At 38.7% G+C, this 22,752-nt stretch overlaps 1 protein-coding gene across 2 annotated transcripts in view; it reads right to left on the bottom strand.

Annotated features, from left to right (window-relative positions):
- Nucleotides 1-744: 744 nt before the first annotated feature.
- LOC127426636 (phosphatidylethanolamine N-methyltransferase-like) overlaps nucleotides 745-22,752 on the bottom strand; it is a 121,853-nt gene continuing 99,845 nt past the window's right edge. For both annotated transcript variants that reach the window (XM_051673565.1, XM_051673566.1), the window contains 2 exons: nucleotides 5,568-5,642; nucleotides 745-1,951 (listed from right to left, as the gene is read on the bottom strand). In XM_051673565.1, coding sequence (XP_051529525.1) covers nucleotides 1,897-1,951; nucleotides 5,568-5,642 — 130 coding nt within the window. In that variant the 3' untranslated portion in view covers nucleotides 745-1,896. The remainder of the gene's footprint in view (nucleotides 1,952-5,567; nucleotides 5,643-22,752) is intronic.

Genomic DNA, 22,752 nt, shown 5'->3' with positions numbered 1-22,752 from the left:
TGTTGTTTTAGAACTAAAACAAGTGCAAACTAGATTTTAAATTTTCTGAAGAAAATGTAAATGGTGCTTGCTCATGCACCCTGCCATGATGTTTGGGTGGTTGCTAAGCTGCTCTGATTGGTTGCTAGGTTCTTCTGGTGATTGCTGTGTGGTTTCTTACTGGCCCGCCCCGAAGTCTCTATGATATTCTAGTCACTTGATATGGCTCAGGTCTCTCCTTCAATGTAAATCACAAAACGCAACACAATTTGAAGTATCATGTCTATAGCACAGATGGTGCAAGATAAGTTACATGCTGAAATTTAATGGTTACGGGTTTGTTCAAATCCCTAACCCTAGGTAGGTGCAAAAGCAAGTGACACTAAATATTTATACTATTAAGAAGCTATTTCTTTTGATAAGTGATTGTAAGATTAGGTAATGCAGCAGAAATTTGTTCTGTAGAAGTGATGTCAAATTTATACTACTGTAACTGCATACACCGATCAGCCACAACATTAAAACCACCTGCCTAATATTGTGTAGGTCCCCCTCGTGCCAACAAAACAGCACCAACCCGCATTCTGAGATGCTATTCTTCTCACCACAGTTGTAAAGAGCGGTTATCTGAGTTACCATAGACTATGTCAGTTCGAACCAGTCTGGCCATTCTCTGTTGAGCTCACTGGATGTTTTTTTGTTCTTGGCACCATCCTGAGTAAATTCTAGAGACTTTTGTGTGTGAAAATCCCAGGAGATCAGTAGTTCCAGAAATACTCAAACCAGCCCATCTGGCACCAACATTCATCCATGCAATTATCTAATCAGTCAATCGTGTGGCAGCAGTGCATAAAATCAAGCAGATATGGGTCAGGAGCTTCAGTTAATATTCACAACAACCATCAAAATGTGGAAAAAATGTGATCTTAGTGATTTGGACCGTGGCATGATTGTTGGTGCTAGACGAGCTGGTTTGAGTATTTCTGTAACTGCTGATCTCCTGGGATTTTCATGCACAACAGTCTCTAGAATTTACTCAGAATGGTGCCAAAAACAAAACATAAAAATCAGTGAGTGGCAGTTCTGTGGATGGAAATGCCTTATTGATGAGAGGGGTCAACAGAGAATGGCCAGACTGGTTTGAACTGACAAAGTATAATGTTGTGGCTGATTGGTGTATATTAAATAAGCAATGTCTTGTATAACATTAGATTTATGAGTGGGGTTTTGGATACCAGTACCATTAAGGCTGGCAAGAAAAAGAACATAAGTGTTCATCAGGATATGTATTTATATGACCTTTGGAAGGAAACTGAGGAGAACGTACTTATCCAATACTTATTCAAGTTAAACAGATCAAAGCTTTACAATCTCGTTGCAATACAACAAATAGACCATAAAATAGCTGATTTCAACCTGGATTTACTGTGCATAAGGAATGGATTATGGAAAAACTACAACAACAATTGCATCTTTTATGGTTATGATAAATGATGTCAAAAAGAACAAACTACAGATTGGACAGATACAGAAAAAATAAATATTTGATTGCTACCATCAAAGATTGTCATTGCATTCACAGTCTGCCTTCTATTTTTAAATTTAAAAAAAATTGCGGTAAGAGTTGTATATGTCAATGAATTTTCCACATATCAGTTTCAAATTATTGTTCATGTGCAGTTTTCAGCTGTGATCATTTACAAATCAATAAGTAACCGTACCCTGTTCAGGGTAACACAGGTCATGACCACAGTTCCACGTCATTTGGATGTTGTAAATGCATCAGTGTTACATTTGAAATTGATGGGCATCCCCCGTCTCCATCCACAAGTCTCCATTTGCCTATCTAAGATCTAGCAGTGTCAGCAGTATCCATGAGTCAGGAAGTTTGGTGTCATCCTTAAACACGCTCGATTTCTATTTGTGCTTGCAGCGCTGGCTCATCTGTCGATACATCTCCTCCGTGAATGGTCTGCAAATATGACAAGTAAGCACACAGATGGAATGTAAATGTAAAGACCATTATAGTATACCAGCCTGTGTTTGGCACCCAGCGTATACATCTATCTGTGTGCGTGTGTACAGAAGTGTTAAAAATCACAGTTCTGTAGACCTCAGAGTAGATGGCGTATTTAATTTAAACATGAATTAAATCATAGCTGTGAGGGAGAGATGCACAGTCCGTTAAATGGCTTGTACTATTGTGTACCTTAGTGTCGACTGTTCGGCTGACAGAGCATTGAAAAACGAAGATGTGAAGGGGCGAATACTCTCAAAGTTGCTCCATTTTTGTGTATGGTATTTCAGAACAAAAATTAGTGTCTTCTACACTAATCACCGGATTCCATTTTAACCAGGCTGTAAATGCGCTGAAAAAGCGTAGTGCCATATTTACATTAAATCATTGTCTTTTCAGTGTAAACATGCCTCTTAATGTAAATTAGGCTCATTACTGATTGAGCTTATTCACAAAACACATATTTGCCTGGCAAAATTAATGTTGTGCTAGCAGATCATGGCAGCAGTAATTAATAAAATGACAATCAAATGATGGAAAAGACTGTTTTAACTGGGCATAAATCCAGATGCAGTGTTGCAGAGAGCTGATACAGGTACAAATAAATTACACAATCGATTCCTCTCAAGACAGTACTGTACTGCTATCTCTTAAAGTCTTGTTTTCATTCTTGCTGATTAAATATGGCATCTACCCTGACTAAGGCCAACTGATCTCATTAGTCCCAATGCCATCACACTGTAAAGACAAACTGATTGTTTTCAGACCTCTATGTCTGCACTGAAAAGGAGGAAGGAGACATATAGTGGCTGAATATAGATTAGGAATGAGATGCTGGAGGAACATTTAAACAGAATGAGTTTCCAGAGAGAAAAAAAACAACAGCCAAACCATTCTTCCTCAAACATCTGCACAGCATCTAACTGGTTTGTGTACAGCAATGGACATTTTACTGTCTGGATCATGAACAATGATCCAAACATAGAAAAAATATATATTTAACCTATTAAATTGAATGCATCATTGGCACAATCCCAGCATGAAGGATATTTCAAAAGGTAGACAGACATACAACTGTATTTTGAGGCTGATTCTGAGTGTATTGTCATTCTCATTTATAATCTAAATGTGTGTGAACGTACAATAAATTATTTAAGTTCAGTCATGAAACTCTACATGGCCGCAAGCGACAAGTCCTTCGACATGTACCTGTAATCTTTGACATGTAATCTGTTAAAACAATTGGTTAGCATGTTCCATGACGCAAGCTGATAGGTCCTTTGACATGTAATCTGTTAAATCAATCTACTTGCGTGCTCTTTTTGTCTATCATTTACATTGCCTCAGTCACTTGCAGGAAAGCCACTTTCACTTCAGTGCTCTACAAGTTTTCTCTCTGAAACCTCCTCCTACCCAGCATCACTTGTCTCATCTGCTTCATGGGGATTGTATGTATGTATAATTGTGCAGCAACAGGTCTCACTTTTTCAATGCAGCATGTCTTATGTATGTCTAATTGTACGACAGCAATATCATGTCTTATGTGCTCGATGAAGCATGGCTGTGTAATATGTAATTGGCAGCATCAAGTCTGTGTCCTTGCTCTGCAGCAACAGCAGCGTAAGCAGATCTTTAAAATATTATTCACAGAATGGTCATGACTGAACTGTATTAATCACTCTCATACAGGACTAACAACCATATTCTGCTGCTATGTGAACCCTTGTCCCAAAGTTTAGTAGATCAAGGCCCATCCTAGTGCCCATATTCGTTTTTCATTCGTGTTCAATGCAACCCATAAATAAACCACATGGAGGAAGTCTTATAAGCACACTGTGATTACACTAACAGAACAGTCCAGACAGTTACAGGTGGATTTTTTTTTCACCTTTTCGGCTAAAACAACACCCAGTGTTTGTGTGGGAGACAGTGTGTGCTGTCTAACTTTCTGTATTAGACAGCTCTTCCTAGGTTTTCTATCATTATCAGTCTGCACACTCAGGCCAGACTGCTTATAATATGTTGTTGTTTTTGTTTTGGTGCTATTAAAGTTCAGCTCACTGACGAGCTCCTGTCACCATAGAGACTTTACAGTGTGTGTGTGTGTGTGTGTGTGTGTGTGTGTGTGTGTTTGAGAGATCTAGCCCAGCATTTATACCTGTTGCCATGGAGGAAAGGTATCAGGCTTTCTGTTTAACCTTTTATTGCAGCAGTAGATGAGCTGTGTGGGCTGACCTTCTCTTGCATGATTTTTTAACTTTTTAAAGAGCGTGTCTCAAACTCTGAACTGATATCTCTTTTTATTCCTTGTTATTATCACTGTCAGAAGAAATAAGAGCAAATGTGTGTTTAAATAGCACAATCAAAGTTTATCCTAGAACTTAAATTTAACTGTTTACTCAAAAACCCCAAAACCTGAATAATCTTGTTATGTAATTGTATATTTAAAATCTCTGAACATTTTAAATATAAACAAAACAAGTTACATTGAAGGTGAATGGTGTCATTTCTGGGCCACTGTTTTCAAGCAGGTTTCCAGAATACGTCCCCCATCTGACTTTGGCTGGACAAACTGATAGTCCTGCCCAAAACTAATGCCAATGTTGATGTGTTGGGTTGGTTGGGATGCTCACCACAGTATACACACTTTACAGGGGGAATTAACCTACAATTGGCTTACTTATAGTTGTCTCTGCATATTAAACTGGGATAGGGAAAAGTATTTTAGCATAAAAAATGTACACCTTAAAAAAAAAAAAAGGAAACACCAAAAATTAGGAATCATATTCATTTAAATACTGTATAAAGACACTGTTCTTAAAGGACTAGCTCACTCAAAAATGAAAATTCTCTAATATATTCACCCTCATGCCACCCCAGATGTGTATGACTGTCTTTTTTCTGCTGAACACAAATTAAGGTTTTTAGAAGAATATCTCAACTCTGTAGGTCCATACAATGCAAGTCGAAGGATACCAAAACTTTGAAGCTCCAGAAAGCACAGAAAGGCATCACAAAATAATTCATATGGTAAAATTCATGTCTTCAGAAGCATTTTTATTGGTGTGGGGAAGGACAGTTCAATATTTAAGTCCTTTTTTTTACTATTATTTCTACTTCCTGCCCGATAGGTGGTGATATACACAAAGAATGCCAATCACCAAAAACAAAAGAAAAAAAAAAAGTCTTAGTAGAGAAGAAACTTAGGAGGGCTGCTGAAAGTGGACATTTTTTTGTCCTGATCTGTTTCTCACCCACACATATCATATCACTTTTGAAGATCTGGATTAAAACCACTGGAGTCGTATGGATTACTTTTATGCTGCTTTTATGTGCTTTATGAAGTCTAAAATTTTGGTCACCATTCACTTGCATTGAATGGACCTTCAGAGCTGACATATTCCTCTGAAAGTTCTTGTAAAAGTCATACACATCTGAGATGGCATGAGGGTGAGTAAATGATGAGAGAAATTTCATTTTTGGATGAACTATTCCTTCAGGGTAAATTCCACTATTTCATTATCCTCTTTTGACACAGCATATAGATTATGGTAAAAAAATTTAGACTTACCCCTCATACGCAATAGCTATCCTGTAGGACAAACCCACCACTGCAGTCAGGACCACCCCTATAGGACTGGCATTCCTATGGCATATGCAAACAGAGGAACATATTTATAACTTTCTAACCATTTAAATGTTCTTTAACTAGTAAATAAAAACACTCTTACGAGCAGTAGTCAAACTGGTATATCGGTGTGCCATTTTATTGTAAACTAGAGATAAAAGTAATTTGCTTTTAAATGAATGGTGAGTTAGCTTTGTCATTAACACACACCAGTTAAGGGTTGTGGGGAATTACACATCTGTTCAAATTTAAAAGAACATAATTGAACAACTGAATCACAGGTTAGTAATTATTCCAATAAAAACACAGCTTCTAAAAAATAATGACTCAAAAACATGACACTGCATTACAGTTTATGTAACTAACAGTCTGTAAATTAAATAGAACTTTAATTCTGCCTTGAACAAAGCATATGAAATTGCACACCTCTCTGTTTTAAAGCATGAATATAAATCAAGATTTTAAAAGAAGTGGTCTGCATCTGAATATGTAGATTAAAAAAAATGAACTAAAAACTACTAAAGTGTGTGCATGTGTGTGCACCCTTGACCTAATTCTACATGGTACAGTCTCAAGTGGTCAATTACTACACATATTGCTGTATTGTCCTCTCTTCCATTTATAAAAACACCTTTTGATAAACAAAGTAATTGAAAACCATTTGTGCGTCAGTGTGATAACTGCTGCGATAACGTAATGTAGCCATGCAAACACTAACAGAAAGGTTACAATGTCATGGACACATTTTGTCAACCAAGGCACAATAGTAAGGAAGAATCTGAAAATATATAAAGGAAATACTAGGAAAAGCAGTTCAGGGTCAGACAAAATCCAAATTTCCTGGCTACACTGGGTCATTGAATCAATTTAGATTAAATTATTTGCACATCAAAGCCATAAGCAAATTAAATGTAATAGCAAGCACATAAATATTTGCTAAAAGAGATGTTAAGAATTACCCTCATTACTAATTGGTTTTCCAGCAGCTTTTATCCAAAGGTACTGTTTTAAACATCTCACGTCTGCAACACGTAAGCGACGCATATTCATTTTGGCAGCCATATTAACAGGTTGCAGCATTCACACCATGTAATGATGGTAGTCTGGGATGTGTGATCTAAATGCAGCTTTAATTACTGAACTAAAATAACACGAGACACAGGCATCCAAAATAAAAAAACCACTACAGCCTATAAGGACAAGAACTGTAAAAGAAACAGAAAACATGAGAGCATTATATACACACAGACTAACATGGTTAGCAAGACTAGGAAACAACCAGGAAACAAGGACAAGACTTTAAAATAAAAGGCATACAGTACAATAAACCTAGCACCCACTTCTGGATGCTAGGGAACATCCCATATATGACAGAGCCCACCTTTTAATGCGCGGCTTCTGACGGTCAACACAGGAGCAAGAAAACAGGGCAGACATGGGGCGGGCAGTAAACCACGCTGGTGTCGGCGATGGAGCGGGCGGCTGTGTAAGGAGACCACGGCTGCGGCATGAATGACCAGGAGACCACAGGGGATCCGGTGGGCAAACTGGAGACCTAGGTGGAGGCAATGGACCTGGGTACCAAGGAGGACCGGGCGGATCAGGAGACCAAGGAGGTGATGGTGGATCAAAAGACCACGGTTGCTGCAGCACACTAGGGATCTCAGGTGGAGCACCAGGGGAGTCGGAAGAGGGCGAGGTCAAGGTTGCTGGGGACTCTGGCGCCAGCACTGGGACGAACGTGACCTCGTCAATGGCAGGTGTGGGTGCAGGCTTCAGGTCTGAGTTAAGTATGGAAGAACTGGCAATCTTGTATTGAGTGTAAAAACTCTTAACCGTAAGGCTAACATAGGGGGTATTTACACTTGGTCACTTCATGCGTTTTGACTGATTGGATTGTTATCCGATAATAAAAAGACCAAGTTTAAATGCCCTCCAAGAAGGATTTGAGACGGATATAAATCCGATCACTCACCACCCTCTGGAGGTGGCTTAAGAAACATTCCAGACGAAACTCGGTGAAGTGTAAATGCATCTGGCTGTTCAAGCCACATACGCAAACTTTACTCCACCTAAATAGCGCTACGTCAACAGAGTATTTGCACAGGGCTCGCGTTGCACAATAAATAATAACAAATTAAGAAACGGATGCACATTTTAGGAGAGATTTAACTTTTTTTCATTTATTTGATGCAGATCACTGAAGAAACTGAAACTAAACACTGACAATGAGCACAGCTGACGAGCATGGACATATCTTACCTATGACAAGTAGAGAGGTGAAAAATACACAGCACGTGGGGGAAGGGGGCGGGGTAGGGCAAAGTCACTTGGAATCAAATAATAAATCACATCTTTTAAATTCGCTGCCTGCCATTTGCATAATCATGGAAGTGAACTCTGTTTTACTTGCATATACTGTATAGCGCAGGAATTCAAGATCAGTATATCCCCGTGGCGGAGACACGTTGATGTGGCCAAGTGTAAATGGAATGTGCTTATTCAACCGGATAGCAATCCGATCAGTAAAAACGCATGAAGTGACCAACTATAAATACCCCCATAGTTATTCCATTTGAGATCCCCCATGTCAGGTAAATCTACATTCCCGTAGTAGTTAAGTCCAGTCCAATAAATAGATTTAAGGCTCTTATCGATCTTAATCAGTCTGGCATGCAATCTCCAAAAAACAAATAGAATAGTCCATTATAGAAAGCCCTTCTTTACTGAGAGCAATCATTTGAGCTGCTGGATCAATATTATGGTCAGTCCTTTTGTAATGATGGCAGTTTGGAGACATGGAGATGTGGAATCTAAATGCAGCTTTATTAATAGAACTCAAATAACACAGGTTACCAAAATAAACCACAACTACAGCCTACAAAGGACAAGAACTAACAAAACAAAAACATGAGGGTATTTTTGACCTTTTTCAGCCCAGGCACTTTTCAGTGCTCCACTCTTCTGGATTATGTCATCTAACTTCCTGTTTGTATTGAAGCTAAGAGTCGATCAAAATGGAATATGTGTGAGAGCACAGATAGTAATTTTTTATAATGTGAGTCTATACCACCCTTTTACTACGTGAAAATGCTAGTTAGGTGTTTTGCTGTCACTGTAAAAGTTAGTTTTTCCGACACCCACAGAGGTAAATTGGACCTTGAAGACACATTCGTATTCATATTTTAAAATCCCTTTGACACATTCGTTGTTGATGAAGTGTGAAAGCACCCTGACACTACACAGGAGCAATATTTAGCCAATTAAGTATTTATGAGAAGAACAAAACATTTTTTAATTATAGAAATTTCCATGACATTTTCAGACCCAATTTTAAATTTTCCTGACATGTCCCGATTTTCCATCATCATGGGAAATCTGAACTTGTAGTTAATTGTTTAGCTCATAGGCAGAATAGTAATAATTAATTGATTACCCTTGCAAGGTTTAAACCTACAACCCTTTGGTTACCAGCTCAGATCTTTAACCACTATGTGCAGAAAATGCATTACTCACATCTTAAACAGCAATGTCAACTCCTCTTCTACTATCAAAGTGCACTCTGAAATAATGTCTTTGCATGTTTCTCTTTTATCATTTACAAAGAGTGACCTTTAGAAAGCTACATTGCTGAGCAGATCATGACTTTAGTTGATTGCAAAGCTGATTTGGACGTTAATAGAGATGTAGAGTCCATGAGTTCTACATTATTACATGGCATCCTCAATTAGCACACTTGAGAGAGACTGAGCACTGCTCATCTCATCTGCATTTTATCTTGAGCACCGATAGGCAACACCAAGTCATATTTAACATTAAACAAATGCATAAAAATTCATGATTGAGGGAATTTCCATTTACATTGGTCTAAAGAAGTGCAAGAGTTGTCGTCATTCAGCAGGTCAGAATGTAATTGGACAGAGTGTTACCTGGTTGTTATTTCACTCTGCTGATAAAGGCAAGAGACAGAGAAAACATGAAAAGCCTATTGTGTTTCAGTGAGAGAAACAGATTGCTTTTAAAGACGTCATACAGATCGACAACGGGGGATCAGCTTTAAGCAACATATGTGCTGTTATGCTTTTTGTTGCCTTTATGAAATATAATACACACCAGATGACCTGTACCTTCATTTTAAGACTGGAATCATGTTGTTATTTTCTATTACATTTTACAGGATTTATTCACCAAGCACAATAAAATACAATTTGTTCTTGGCAAATAACATTTCTTCATGGTCATTAAATACATAAAGACAATGCGACAAATATACACATACAAAAGTTCAGTAAAAGTGCAGTATGTTTACTTATAAACTCTTTCCACCATGTAGTACGCTCACTTAATTCAAATTGTGATCAATTTCATTGACAAAACAAAAAGTAAAATAAAAATGAGGGGACGTGCATAACTGTGATTTTACTGTGGGAAAAGGGTGTTCTTAAAACCCCTTTACCATGGTAAAATCAGAGTAAGGCACAAACTCTCATGGCTTATTGATTTTATAAAAAGACGGCAAAAACAAAATGACAAAATGTTGTTTTTTTAAATAAATGGTTAATATAATAACTCTTTAGTAGCAATTTAGTAAAACATTTTTAGTAAAGGAATATTCAGAGTTTAATACAAGTTAAGCTCAATTAACTGCATTTGTGGCACACAGTAATGTTGATTCATTTAAATTACAATGAGGCATCTACAATTGAAGTGAATAGGGCTAATTATTGGAGGGTTTAAAAACAGAAATGTGAAGCTTATAATTTTATAAAAGCACCTTCATTAATTCTTCTGTTAAAACTCATGTATTATTTAAGCTGTAAATTTGTTAAATCATAATTGTTTTTGCCAGATTACAAGGTTTACAGTGATACGTCATCATGGCAACGAAGTTGTAAAATTGGATATAACTTTAGACAGAGATGGTTAGTAAGCAATATTATTTGGCAGATGCTATTTAAATTAAGTATAAAAAGCAACAAAAAGCATCTTCTTTAGACTAAATGCAAATAGCGTTTTTGCACTTAAGTTTAGTGGCAGTTTAGTATAGTGGCAAATACTCTTACACTCCTGTTTAAATACTAACATACAGTATAGTGGCATCACTGCAGCATTTTTATTGTGTTTATTTGGAGTCCCACAGACACCCTACACCAACCCCTAACCCTACCTTATAAAAATTAACTATGGTTTTACTACAGTAACCATGTTATCACCATGGTATTTTTCTAATAAAATCATTGTAACCACAAAATTAAACATGGTTACTATTAACTACTATTAACAACAAATTACTCTAGTAACACTGGTTAGTACATAAAAACTATAGTTTCCACCAAAAAAACATGGTTACTACAATATTACTACAGTAAACTTTGGTTAATTTGATCCGGATCAAATCCTTCTCTCAACTCCCCGACCTTCACTGTGACCAAATTACTGCAAGGAATCACTTTTATTACTTTAAGTAGTATTATAGGAAATATTAAGAGTAGAGACATGGGAAAAAATATGTCAAGAAGTGGGATTCGAACCCGGATCTCCAGCGCGACAATCCATACACATTCCGTAATTATACCCAGAGCTACTACAGCAGTTTGTTGTAAAATCCTGTGTTTCCACCAGATTATTGGAGTGCAAATAGTCACTTAGTTATCCAATCTCTTAATACACTAAATGTCTAACCCGTTAACCAGTTTAATGTCTCTGCCCCATCGCGAAAAATTCAAATATGCCCGCCTTCATTTGATCAGCAATTGACCCCAAATAAATCTGTTGTGGCTGTCTTGAGTTTGGTCTGAGCAGAGTTACTGTAAATAGCCTCTGCCAACGAGATGGGCTATTTGCACTTTTTTTTTTATTTTTTTTTTTAACTAAAATCATGTTAACACACATATTATTTACATCTTGTGGCTATACTTTTGAAACAGTGTGTATTTTAACATTAAAAAATTGGCCTCATTCACTTCCATTGTTAGTGCCTCACTGTAACCCAAATTTGTGCTTTTTTAAATAAAAGGGGACAAGATAAATTACATTTTTCTGGTAATCAACATTATGCCACAAATGCTGTCGATCGAACTTAACTTGTATTGAACCCCCAATATTCCTTTAAGGGAATTCATAAAGTGCTGTCCTTATGCTAAACTATATGATGTCTGACATTAACAGAACATTGCTATGAAGAAAAATTAATAGTCTGCAATGGGTGCTGTGCTGTGAAATGGTGAAAATGTGTTTTACTTAATAGCTGTAACTTTACTGTGAATTTTAGCACAGCTGGAACGCTATATTGACCAATCAGCATCCAGAACCGGATCTGTCCATAGTTGTTTGATTTCCAAGAACTCTGGTTCAAACAAATAAGGCTGGGCATAGAAATGCATCTGCTCTTTGACTTCAAGCTCTTCAGACATGTTTTCTGGTTTGTTGTGCTGAGTTTCGCTGTTGTTAATCTCTGTGGTTGTCCGATTGTAGCAACAACAGTGGTTTCTCGCTTTGGGCGCAACGGCCCATGATGCGAGCGGGGGCTGCGTGAAATGTTGCTCTCATGCACTCTCATGCGTGTGAACAGGAGAGCAATGGTCAGTGAAGATTTTTACAAAAAAATGATTTGATTTTTAGTTGCAAGTTATTATTTATTAGACTTTTGAAGCTTGAAGAGTTGGTCACTATCCACTGCCAATGTATTACATAACTAAGCAGAACTTTTTTTAAAATTTCTAATCTGGAAAGGTACTCATATGGGATTAGAACAACACAAGGGTGAGAAATAATGAGTACATTTTTACGTGAATTATTCCATTAACGATGAGCATCCTGTGTGTGTAAACAAATCTCTATAGTGATTTAGAGTGACTGGTCTCTGCAAATTTTCCTCTGAAAAACAAGCAGAAATCTTTCTCCTGTCAAATTACTATATTTCTGTTAATTCTACTGCTATTGTAATTAGTCGTAATCTCTAATTAATCACAGTATCGCCTTCAGTTTGAACACAAGGATCATAGATTATTACTTTTAAGCCATCCAGAAAGAAAAAAAAAAATCAGATTAGAGGCGGATAGATCATATTTCACACAAAAATCAAAATAAAGAAAAATATATCAAGCCTACTTGAAGACCAATAAGATGTTTTACATTATAACATTATTTTCATGTAAATAAAGCATATATATAGGGCCTATTTCATTCTCATTACTATTGAAAAAATTCTGATTCCCTTCAACTAATGGTCACTAATTGTGTGTGTATGCGTGATGTAACCTCTGGTTAATGAAACTAGTAAATTACGTGTTTTTCCTTTTGTTCAGAGTAAAAATTAGCACCCACCAACCCACCAAATGTGAATATTTTATGCGCAGTGGTGGGTTATTTCTGTGGCGGGCGATTTATAAAAATCTTGGAGTGACAAGAAATGATGTCAGACACAAAGACGTGCGTTTGAAGAAACACACTTGATTATATGTTGAAGAACAGATGAAAGAATAAAGTCGTTGATGCGTGTCTGATTCGCCGAGTATTCAGAGGCGCTCTGCTGCCCATAAGTGCAGCGCTTCTCATGGAACACATGCATGCAGAGTGCTCACTGTTTCTGCTGTTTCAGTCATCTGAAAATAGTTTGCAACTGCAAGAACAGTGTCATCCATGAGAATGCTGCAAATTATCTCAGACCTTCTCAGGAGTTGCACTAAGTTTAGTTAGCTTGATTTCCACGGAGCAGTTCGCATTTACGCACATTGCTTAATTCCAAACATTTGTGGCTAAATACATTACCATACAAAGCAAATGACATGCAGCAACATTAATGAATTGTCATGTGTTATCATAATTCACTACAGCTTCAGAAGTGGTGTTTTACATACCTTTATGAATAACCAAAGGAGCTGGTAAATTGGGCATTCACAGCCACTGTGGCTGGTGGGCAAACTTTAAAAAAATATTTTTACCCCAGTGTTAGCTATGAAAACAGCATTTCCCTGTCTGTCACTCACTCGACGTTGTGTCGATGTAGTGACACTAGGGGTTCACTCTTGAGAGCCCCAATCACCTTTGCTTTATTCAGAAAAGGCCAATTAAAATTGCCGAGTGGAATTTGCATGCCACTCTCCGCCCCGGACATACGGGTATAAAAGGAGATGGCGTGCACCACTCATTCAGACTTGTTCTTCGGAGACGAGCGCATGTGTGTGTTCATCCCGTCACCTTGCTATCGCTGCTGGAATAACGGTGCATATCAGCGGTCACCCTCGCACGGTCGAGTGTTGTGCTTCCCCTGGGTGCTTTGGCGGCTGAGTCCACAGGTGTTAAAAGAGCATATTTTAAAAGAGTATATTTTCTCTAAAAGAGTTCGCACAAACGATTGCCGTCTTTTTAAAGATGTCCTTTCACCTTTCTGCTACTGGGTGTGGCCATTATCTCTCCCCACCGGATGGCCACGAAATCTGTTTCGAGTGCTTGGGTCGCCAGCATGCCGAGGCAGCTTTTGTGGAGAACCTGCCTGAGAACCTAGCAGGCCTTCCACCAGCGGTGGTAGACACGATAACTCAGGCCAGAGCCCCCTCCATGAGGTGGCTGTACGCTCTGAAGTGGTGTCTCTCTTGCAAATTGGTGTTCTTCCTGCGGGGAAGATCCACTGAGATGCGCAGTTGGGTCTGTTTTGTCCTTCCTACAGGAGGGGCTGGAGAGATGGCTGTCTCCCTCTACCCTGGAGGTGTACGTGGCTGCTATAGCAGCATATCACGATACACTGGATGGGAGACCCTCACTCAGCATGACCTGATCTCCAGGTTCCTCAAAGGCCTTACAGAGAGCCCCTTTGAGCCCCTGGAGCAGGATGAGCTCAGCACTTTGTCGCTGAAGACAGCCCTCCTGTGACACTCACTTCTATCAAGAGATTTGGGGACCTGCAGGCACTCTCTGTCACCAGCGAATGTCTGGAGTCCGGGCCGGCACACTCTCCAGTGTCCAGTTCGTGCCCTGCACATCTATCTGGACCACACGCAGAGCTTTAGATGTTCGGAGCAGCTCTTTGTTTGCTTTGGAGGGCAGCAGAAGGGGAAAGCTTTCTCCAAACAAAGGTTGTCCCATTGGCTTGTGGATGCCATTTCTCTGGCTTACCAATCACAAGAACTGCCGTGCCCTTTGGGAGTCCGGGCGCACTCCACCAGAGGTGTTACGTCCTCCTGGGCACTGGTGAGGGGAGCCTCTCTAGCAGACATATGCAGAGCAGCGGGTTGGGCTACACCCAATACCTTTGCAAGGTTCTTCAACCTGCGCATAGAACCGGTTTTGACCCGAGTGTTATGGGGTGACAACAGGCAGCCGGTCGGGTGTATCGCTTGCATTGAGCCTTTCCCCTATTTTAAGGTGATAATGTAATCTTGTCCACAACAGTTCCCCGCAACTGGTGAACACTGGATGCCTCTCTAATTCTTTAAGCAATATTCGGTGGCGAACCTGGCGGAGGAGTAACACCCCCAGGCCCAGTACTCGTGGTATGCCCCTTTTCAGGTGAGCACGTGTACTTGGACTCAGTGCTCCATACGTGGTGATTCCCCCCTCGGTAATCCTGTATGATGCGTTTCCACTGTTTGGTTTCTCCTCAGGTGAACCGTGTGTTTCCCCTCGTCAGAGCTCTGCTCTGCCTCGGCCACTGTTGCTGTGTACCCTCTCCGTAGATAGGGTCCTCCCCAGTGGCATCATTCCATATGTAAACTTCCCTGTCGGTAAGTCCATGTGAGGTATTCTCCACATGTTAACCTCCCTCTGGTAGGATGTGGTCTCCGTAGTGCTCTCCCTCCTGGAGAGGGAAGAGCACTTCCCCAGCGCTATACTAGCAGGTGCTCGGCGGGAAATTGCTTAATACAAAAATCACGAAAGGCCACCGCCTATAGCCTCCTCGGTTAAGTGCCTCCTCCCACCCTTATCGGGACCAGGGAGACGCCTTACCTAACTCGCTGGAAGGTCACGACGTGGTCGAGCGCTCGCTGCGAGGCACGCAGCAGCCTGCCTGTGTCCGCTCCTCCATACCTTGTGACACGGTTCAGTGCCTGCGGCATTTCGTATAGGAACCCCTAGTGTCACTACATCGACACAACGTCGAGTGAGTGACAGACAGGGATCGTCTTGGTTACTGATGTAACCTCTGTTCCCTGATGGAGGGAACGAGATGTTGTGTCCCTCCTACCGCGGCGCTGAACCGACCATTGACATGGCTGGGACTCTCTCTTGGCTCCTCAGCACAACTCTGAATGAGTGGTGCATGCCATCTCCTTTTATACCGTATGTCCGGGGCGGAGAGTGGCATGTAAATTCCACTTGCGAATTTTCATTGGCCTTTTCTGAATAAAGCAAAGGTGATTGGGGCTCTCAAGAGCGAACCCCTGGTGTCACTACATCGACACAACATCTCGTTCCCTCCATAAGGGAACAGAGGTTACATCAGTAACCAAGATGATTTCTATTTTCCTGCTCCAATTTTCCTTTGCTCCACCGCTGAACTACCAGCGTCACAAAAGAAGTTATATTTTACCCAAGTTATGAGATTGCAGTCTGAATTGAATGTGGTGACATAAAAAAGCATGCACCATGAAATAACACCAAAACAGCGTGCCTTTCTATTGCATTGTGTTCGCTGGCTAAATGACCGATTCATGACTAAAGACCACTTATGAGCTGGTACTTTTAAAACAGTGATTCACCAGCTCACGAGTTCTCGTTTTGAATCAGTTTGATGAATCCTTCAGTGACTGAACTTAATGAATTACTTGGAGGGGTTTAATAAATATGTGATTTTCTGCAAGTTGCTCTCAGTCATGTCGATATGTTTTGTATACAAAATTGATAAAATATGATAATATATGATAAAATATTGTTAAAGGTAATTAATATTATTAATACATATTAAAAGTTATTTAAACAAAGTTAATGAATATACACTACCGGTCAAAAGTTTTGAAACACTTGACTGAAATGTTTCTCATGATCTTAAAAATCTTTTGAACTGAAGGCATATGCTTAAATGTTTGAAATTAGTTTTGTAGACAAAAATATAATTGTGCCACCATATTAATTTATTTAATTATAAAACTAAAATTTATTAAAAAAAAAAAAAAAAGTTTTTGAAATTGATGACTTGGACCAAATAATAAAGAAAAGCAGCCAATAAATGCCCAGCATAGATGGGAACTCCTTCAATACTGTTTAAAAAGCATCCCAGGGTGATACCTCAAGAAGTTGGTTGAGAAAATGTCAAGAGTACATGTCTGCAAATTCTAGACAAAGGGTGACTACTTTGAAGATGCTAAAATATAACACAGTTTTGAATTATTTTGGATTTTGTTTAGTCACAACATAATTCCCATAGTTCCATTTATGTTATTCCATAGTTTTGATGACTTTACTATTATTCTAAATGTAAAAAAAAAATAATAAAAAAAAAAAAATTATAATAAAGAATGAGTGTTTCAAAACTTTTGACTGGTAATGTATGTGTATGTATGTATATTATATGTATATTATATATATATATATATACTAAATATATACAGAGTCAATATATATACTAAAGCCCGACCGATATGGGATTTTTGAGACCGATACTGATTTTAGAGGGGGAAAATTCACCAATTACCGATATGGTGGCCGATATAGTTCATTTTTGTGCTGGAATGAAAACAGACCTTTTCTATGTGGATTGTTCACAGATTTTGCACCGATATGACTACGCAAAGGTACTCAGAAGGCTGCTTTCAAAAATATTTTATCAAAGAATATTTGACATTATTATTATACATTGTCAACAAATTCTAGAAATGAACACAGAAAATAAAGAATAAATAAAAATACAATAGCTTAGCTTAAAAAAACATCAGTACTGTGTGTTTAGTATCAGTCAGTTACTGACCATTTAAATAAAGAATAAATAAAAATGAAATAAATAGCTAAATAAACATCAGTACTGTTTAGTATCAGTCAATGCTGACCATTAAAATAAAGAATACATAAAAATAAAATAAATAGCTAAATAAACATCAGTAGTACTGTTTAGTATCTGTCAAATGCTGACTATATTAATACTGCCAGTCAAGTGTTGGCAGGTTGTAAAACATGAAGCATTTACACCTGCCGAGTCAAGAGATAAACAGCTGCAGTGGTGTTACACTGTATTCTGCTATACAAGTTCAGGGGAAACTTTCAACAGTGGGAAACCAGACTTTTAAATATTACATTTTATAAATGCAATGACCGGAATTGTTCGGTTGAAGGGGGTACCAAACTGTGAATCCTGAACAAAACAGTTTGGTGAATACATGTTTACACATTAGCTTCCACTCAGCTGACAAGGTATGAAAGTAACTACGTGGTTAGCTAGTTAGCTATAAGCTCGTTGTCACGGAGAGTAAAAGATGGACCAGCATTGCGTCTCATCAACTAGGTAACAGCGTAGCATGAAATCAACACTCAACAGACACAATCCACCACCGCACTGTTGTCTACTGAGCTGCAAAAAGATGTTCTGATGTTTACCTTTCAATCTGCTACATTACTGATTACACTGACAAACTATAGCTGGCTAACAGCAAACAGACATGAGTGACATGTTTGTCAGGGACAGGATTAACGTTATATTAGTTATATTGAAAAGGGAAAATGAAGGGGTCATTGTTTATTAACTTTCCAGTATGTATTTCACAAACTAGTTAGCAACTTACAGTGAAGACACCGCTCAACTCCACCCTGTCTGCAGAGCCACCGTCAGCTCAGAGTCAGCTCTGTAAACATTGGAGACGGAGCGCGCTCTGCTGGACAAACTACATAATGACACCAATTCTAAAGCACTGTTCTCTGCATTATATGTTCTGAAAAAAAGTTTTCATATCTGCGCATGTCGGTATACATATACGCCGATACTGATATATTGATGAAAGGCTAATCGATCGGGCACTAACACACACACACACACACACACACATAGTATATATAATTTATAAATATAAACTTGGTCCCCAAGCAATGTCGCTTGGTCCAATCAGGGCCACGACCCAAAATGAGATTGACACCCCTGCTATATACCATTCCTACATAGTTATATGTGAAGAAACACTAAAATGTAAAATGATAGCTTACCCAAAAGTGAATTTTCACATTTCCTTTAATTAGTAAAGAGCAGAAAATTATTCATCAGTGATGAATCAGTGAACACGTAAATAAACAAGGATGAAAATGAAACTAAACTAAACTAAACTAACTTAACTAATTTTCTTTTCAGTATACTGTAGCTCTTCCATTCCCCCAACTCAGAGTTAAAAAGAGAGTTCACCCAAATATTTAAATGTACTAAAATTAACATTTACTCACTCGCATGCCATCCCAGATGTGTATGACGTTCTTTCTTCTGCAGAACACAAATAAAGATTTTTAGAAGAATTTTTCAGCTCATTTGGTCCATGCAAGTAAATGGGTGTCAAAATGTTGAAGCTCCAAAAATCACATAAGTCAGCATAAAAATAATCCATAAAACTCCAGTGTTCAAATCAATGTCTTCAGAAGTGATCTTCAGTCAATCTTCACTGTAAACATTAACTTTCACATTCTTCTTCTTGTGTTTTTGGTGATTCACATTCTGCATGCATATCGCCCCCTACTGGGCAGGGAAAATAATTTCTACCAAAAAAAGTACTTAAATATTTATCTGTTTCTCACCCACACCTATCATATCACTTCGTCAAAATTTTGGCACCCATTCACTTGCATTGCATGTACAGACAGAGCTGAAATATTCTTCTAAAAATCATGATTTGTGTTCTGCTGATATACGAAAGTCATACACATCTGGGATGACATGAGGGTGAGTAAATGATGAGACAATTTTAATTTTTGGGCTAACTATCCCTTTAAATTAATCAAAAGGGCAGACATATGTTCATATTATTTGAGCTTTTCTTTTAGCTCATTCCCAGGGCAAGCTAAGTAATTTCTACATGCAGCAGGTACTAATGTGCGACCACCCAAGTGCATTTTAGAACGTACTAGGAAACATTAATTTAATACAAAGAAGCCCATGATACATTTACCTCTCCAGAAAAAGACATCCAGTACCCATTCATAAATGACCACCTGCACACTCTTCAAACACATTTGATTGAAGCAATTCTTCGACAAAAGGTTAATCACATTCTATTTACCAATCACAAGCAGGCTGTCTTACCAAAGCAGTGATGTCAAGGGCAATCTTTTAATGTCTCTGGGCACAGTGTAGCATGATATAGACATATTCATTACCAGAATGGTAGCCTTTACTGCAATAACTAGCCATATGACAACTCTTGACCTAATTGTAGCCTTGTGGAGAGGGATGAAATGGAATTCTATATTAGGGAAAAACTGGGCTAATATGGTGAGAGACGAAACATTAAGGGAAAAGGAAATTAACCTAATCACAGTAGAGGACTGTCATGCTTGATGGACGTCTTTCAAGCACTTCAACATCATCTTTTGTTATTCCCATGCACATTGACCCAGTTCCTGGGCTCTGGAGACTAATATCAAGACCCTCTGCATCTAAACCATCTCATTTCATGCTGTATTACACTCATGACACAGACACACTTATGGGTCTAAATAACAACTTCCAAAATTGCTCTAAATGACCCCCTCTCATCTCATCTCCCACTCACACACGTGCATTGTAAGTGTTACCTAACAAATGGCCACATAACTAGAAGGAAGAGACAGAGAAAGTAGGTTAATTTGACCCAGCCTAGTGGGCGATCAGAGTAGTAGCATGCCAGCTGCTCCTTCTACCAATGACAGTCTCTGGTGTGCGTGGGACTGGCCCAGATGGAATCTGCAGACTTATTCACTTTTTCTGTGGTGATTCTGGGGTATAATCTGTGGAATTTTGGAATGGATTTAAACCTAGTAAAATGTTTTAAATGGAGCTAAGAGTACTACATTCTTCTAATCAAATTAGCTGAATTGCACATACAGGAGTTGGGGAATATGTCAACAAGATTACACTGGAAGTCGGAATGTTTTTTTCTGAGCATTCTGGTACCCTAGGATCGGCCACATTATGCAGACTCAACGACAAGCGGCGTCTCCTGTGAGACATTTTTGTATTGGCTCTAGTGTTTACTGTCCCCTGTGGTGCAACCAGATGCACATTGCGTCGGCAGCATGGTAGACACGGGTTCAGATCCCACGTTGAAACAAGGAAGTAATCACAGTCACGTAAAGAGTGCAATTCGGAGGTTGCATTTTGAGGGTGCAGATTTTGGAGCGAATTCACTAAACAGCTGCAAGGTATTTAAGTACAAAAACCTGCGTCTTATTCACACCAGCAATCTAGTTTAAACTGGCACAATCAGCGCTGAAATAGTGCTGCATCTTCAGTATTTAAATGGAGTCATTCTCATTACTTTCTGCACAAACACACCTCCTCTCTATGTAAATTAGGCTAATTATAGATTGTGTTTCATTCACGAAACTGTCCAGTTTGTCCGGCACAGTTTATCTCATTCTGCTGCCTGAGACAAGCAGGTGGTAACTGAATTTTATTAAAAAAGATGTTTGTGTACATTTTATTTTGATCGTGGCAGCAGAAATTTATCAAATGATGATCAAATGATGTTGAAACAACCTGATATATATATTCAGACACACAGTGTAGTCAAGCGCATTTTTGGCATGTTAAAGAGTTGATTCAAGTGTCCTGACCACAGTAGTGAAGTGATGCTGCACAGAGCCAGATCATAGCATCCACCAATCTGTAGCTCTCAAAATTGCGCAAATTGCATTCAAGACAGATTTTTTGCAGATTCTTTGTGCTGTTGCCTGATTTGCCTGATTCCTTTAGTGAATCAGGCGCAAAACAAATACCTGTGTGTGCAAATATACAACACTTTCAACAGGTGCAATACATTGTTAGTGAATTCCCCACTTTGCGTGGCATACCAATGAGTATTGGCATAAGTGATTTTATACCCCCGTCTTTCACAACAGCCACTCAAAAAGTTTGTGATTAAGGGAACTCTCTTCATATTTACTTCCCTCCTGTAATATTCTGGTAATTTTTGACACATTTAAGAGTTAAAAAAGTGAAAAGCTAATCTAAATCTTGCATTTAATCAAAATGCCTTTGGATTCTCCACAACAATGAATAAATGAATAAGTAAAAAAAAAAAAAAATCTTTATTTATGATACTTCTTTATATTTTGCAATTCCAATGTCAGGGTGTTTTAGGTGGTTCCTATAGCAGTGCTAGGTTGTTGCTAGGTGGTTACTAGGGCATTACTAAATGATTGCTAGATAATTGCTTACTGGCTCAAGTCAAAAGAGACCATCCCCAAGTCTCAATGATATCCTGATCCCTAGATATGTGTTGTGACCTTTTCAATGGAAGTCTGTGATTTTTATTACATTTATATTCTGTAAAAAAAAAAAAAAAAAAAAAAAGATTCTGTATTTTGCATGTATTCCAAAATGAAGGTTTTACTCTATTTCTACTGTAAAAGAATAGTACCACCACTGACACATAGGTGCCGTTCTTTCCAGATGAAATGTCACTATAAAAGCTTGTGTTCAGTGTGAAAAACAAACAAATGTTTGCAGTCAAAATGGAGGTGTGCAGTATATCTATTGTAGGCTATTCTACCAGGTCTTTTTTGACCCAAACAGAAAAGTTGTTAGGAATTTTCTCCAAAACAGCATACTAAGCTATCATAGGTTCCCTATCTGTCACTCACTCGACGTTGGTGTCGATGTAGTGACACTAGGGGTCACTCTTGGGAGCCCGAGACACCTCTGGTCTTTGATAAAAAGCCAATGAAAATTGGCGAGTGGTATTTGCATGCCACTCCCCCGAACATACGGGTATAAAAGGAGCTGGTATGCAACCACTCATTCAGATTTTCTCTTCGGAGCCGAACGGTCATGCTCATTGAGCTGAATAGCACTGTTCATTCACCTCTGCTGGATCTGACGGCGCATTTCAGCGGCTTCTCCCTCCTCTGCACTGGTGCACTGCAGAGAACGCCCCTGGGCGCTTCGGCAGAAAAACTAGAGAGTATATTTTCTGAAAGAGCATTTTTCCCCTCTAAAAGAGTATATATTTCTCTAAAAGAGCGC

Source organism: Myxocyprinus asiaticus, chromosome 36, assembly GCF_019703515.2.
Source record: "Myxocyprinus asiaticus isolate MX2 ecotype Aquarium Trade chromosome 36, UBuf_Myxa_2, whole genome shotgun sequence".
In the NCBI taxonomy this organism is placed as follows: Eukaryota; Metazoa; Chordata; class Actinopteri; order Cypriniformes; family Catostomidae; genus Myxocyprinus; species Myxocyprinus asiaticus.
Note: the sequence above shows the minus strand (reverse complement) of the source record. Positions and strands in the feature narration are given on the sequence as shown.